The sequence below is a fragment of the Ptychodera flava genome, chromosome 16 (assembly GCF_041260155.1).
Source record: "Ptychodera flava strain L36383 chromosome 16, AS_Pfla_20210202, whole genome shotgun sequence".
In the NCBI taxonomy this organism is placed as follows: Eukaryota; Metazoa; Hemichordata; class Enteropneusta; family Ptychoderidae; genus Ptychodera; species Ptychodera flava.
Genome location: NC_091943.1, coordinates 9722002 through 9725303, shown reverse-complemented (window position 1 = coordinate 9725303; position 3302 = coordinate 9722002). Strand labels below are relative to the sequence as shown.

General features: G+C 42.9%; 1 protein-coding gene across 1 annotated transcript; it reads right to left on the bottom strand.

Annotated features, from left to right (window-relative positions):
- Positions 1-283: 283 nt before the first annotated feature.
- LOC139114944 (uncharacterized) lies at positions 284-1159 on the bottom strand. The gene has a single exon (XM_070676862.1). The coding sequence runs from the start codon at positions 1157-1159 to the stop codon at positions 284-286; it is 876 nt and encodes a 291-aa protein (XP_070532963.1).
- Between the last annotated feature and the right edge of the window lie 2143 nt (positions 1160-3302).

The window sequence follows — 3302 nt, the reverse complement described above, 5'->3', positions numbered from 1 at the left end:
ACATCAGCAAATGCACGCAGTTGCATCTTCAGTCGAATGTTAGGCAGTGGAGCCATTACCTGACTTGCAGATTTCGCTTTTTGTCGTCTGCATTCGGCACACTCTTCTCCCACTGGCGGATTTCCTCTCGTCCTGCCATGATCCAAAATCGTGTTGACAAAGCAGATAGAGTGTGATTTGTCCCAGCTACATGTTTTCCCTGTTCATGATAGTGTTTGACTAGTAGTTTGGTGACCCAGTTCCTCCATGGTAGAATGACTGGATAGCGGACATCGTATGGTAGTTAATCTGCATATCTTAGCCGCCCATCACATCTCATTAAACCATCTCCATCAAGTCTTGGTCGTAATCTTAGCAACTTGCTCTTCTTTGGCAATTCCTTTTTACCAACAAGTGCTGAATACTCCTCGGGAAATGATTCAGCCTGCATGGTCTTGATTATCATAATCTCTGCTTCTTCTATTTCTTCTGGAAGTAATTCTCCCTTTGTTCTCTCTTCTTTTGGCAATTTACAATTGTCCAAAAATCGACAGACCCAGGCTTGAATTCTCTTCAGTGTTGTCCAACTTGAAAAACGCACAGGATTCAAGCAATATGATGTAGACTCTGTTTGGGTTGTAACCATTGATGTTTGTACTTGCTGCTCAGGTTCTCTTGGTATGGAACAATGGCTGATTCTTGGGTCTTTCTTTGAATTGAAAGTCACTTGGCGATTACTACTGTCTCTCTTCATTTCAATATCTATAAACTCGTTGCCCTTTGTTATAGGGTTTTGTGGCCAATCAGATGTTGATTTTGCAAGAAATTCTGGACCATTCCACCAGAGATCTTCATCAGCCAAATCGACAGCAGTCACCCCTCTAGTAACTAAATCTGCCGGGTTTTCTTTTGTGGGTACATATCTCCACTGTTCTGGATTGGTAGAGGTTTGGATTTCACCAACTCTGTTTGCTACAAAGGGCTTGAACTTCCGGCTTCGGTTCCTTATCCACCACAGAACATTCATACTGTCTGACCAGAATACTACTTGATTCAGCATTATTCCAAGCACTTCTGAAATGGTCTCTGTCAATCGTAGTCCCACAATGGCACCCATTAATTCCAGGCGAGGAATACTTGTACTTGTGAGTGGTGCTACTCGAGATTTTGCTGCCACCATACGACAGGAAACCAGATTATTTGCATATGTAGATCTCGCATAAGTTACTGACTTTGTTATTTGACTTTGTTTGTGTACCGTCTATTTACTGTCTGTTCTGTGCTGTTTTGTGTCTATGTTTACAACTATTGTCTTACAAATTTTGACCTAGTGTTATTGGATTATGGATTGGTATGATTGCGATTATTTTACTGCACCATATGCATCTTGGGAGGCATCAACAAATGTGTGTAGATTCACTGACACAACTTCTTGTGGCAATTGTAGGCATCTTGGAACTCTGATCTTCTCCAAGTCAGTTAATTCAGCAAACCATCTCTGGGCTTTGATCATTAAGTCAATGTCAAGGTCATCATCCCATTCTAGTCCGGCAGCCCAGATCTCTTGTAGGAGTACTTTAGCTCGGATCGTGAATGGCGATAAGAATCCCATTGGGTCGAAGAGAGTGGAAATTCTGCTTAGGAAACTACGTTTTGTGATTGTGTAGTTTTCCGCTGGAGGGTTCACTTTAAATGTGAAGACATCTTCCCCAGCTAGCCACCACACTCCTAGTGTCTTCATAGAAGGTAAACCATCTTTGTCTAGGTCAACCTCGCATGCTCTGTCCTTGGTCGGTATCTTCGCCAAAACATCAGCCGAGTTCGACAGCCATTTTCGGGCATGCATCCCTGCCGTAGACCACAGTTCAGATAGTTCTCCATATAGTCTTATACCATCACTGACAGTTTTAACAGAGTCCATACTATCATCCATGTAAGTTGATTTTAATACTGTCTCTGCTGCCATAGGTAGTTCGCTTGTGTGGGCTTTGGCGTGTGTCTGCGTTACGAATTGCGCCAAAAATGGAGAACAATTGACTCCAAATACAACTCTTGTGAATTCATATTCATCTGGAGCTTTATCTTCCTCTAGATCCCTCCACAGAAATCGATGACAGGGTCGATCGTCTGGTGGGATATGTCCGAAACCAAGGCTACTGGATTTCTTCGGAACGAAGTAATACTTCAAACAGATCATGCTGCAATTTAGGTCCTGGATATATAACATCATTTAAGGAGATACCATGATGTCTTGCAGATGCATCAAATACGATTCTGGTCTTTGTTGTGGCCTTGTCAGGTCGTACAACAGGAAAATGTGGCAAATACCAAATTTTCTTGGGTTTCTCTTCAGTCGGATCGATTTTGCGGATGTATCCCTTGTCAACATATTGACGTAGATTTTCCGAATAGGCTGCTGCAATCTGTTGATTCTTTTTCAGTCTCTGTTCTGTGTTCCGCAACCGATGCAGTGCCATGTCATAATTGTCGAGCAGTTCAGGTGCATTTTCTTTCCATGGAATACCAACTTGGTAGCGACCATTCTCCAACTTTAATGACCTCTCAGCCATTCTGAGTGCAGCTTGATCATCGATGGACATAGTCCGAGTTTCTGCCAGACTTGGGAGATTCCCAACGTCCAACAACTTCCAACGTGTCACATGTATGTCCTTCAAAGTTGATTCACCATGGGTGAAATGTGTGCGTACAAAGTTTGTCTGAATAGTACGCCCTTGATTACCATTTGGATTTCCGATGCAGGTCCAGCCCAATGGAGTTAATCTGGCAATAGGTTCTCCAGCTTGTCCTCTCACATCTCTATACGAATAATGCAAATCTGCATAATCAAGGCCAATAAGAACATCAACTATAGGTCTGCGTCCAAGGCGAGGAAAGTCTATACCTTTAAGATGTGTCCATTTTCCCGCCGTCTTGTTCCAATCTATGACCTGCATGTCACCTGTTACTCTATTTGTCGTCAGTGCACTTATCTTGGTATTCACTCGTCCATCAATACTCTCAAGTCCCACTTCTACAGTAGTTGACTGGAATGTTTTCATTTGTCCATTGAGAACATTGACAGATATATTGCGAGGGTCTCCTTGTAATCCCAACTCGTCAGCAACATCAGCATTAATGTATGTTCCTGTGCTAGCATCATCAAGCAAAGCGTTCACCTTGAGTTTACGATTTCCATGTTTCAATACTACTGGTACAGTCCGCAAGGTGATGTGTTCTACATCAGACGAATCTGAAATCATTGTCGTGGCTGTGTGCGATTTCACTGCATAACCTCGTTGCTCCCCCTCAGTGGAACATGCAGA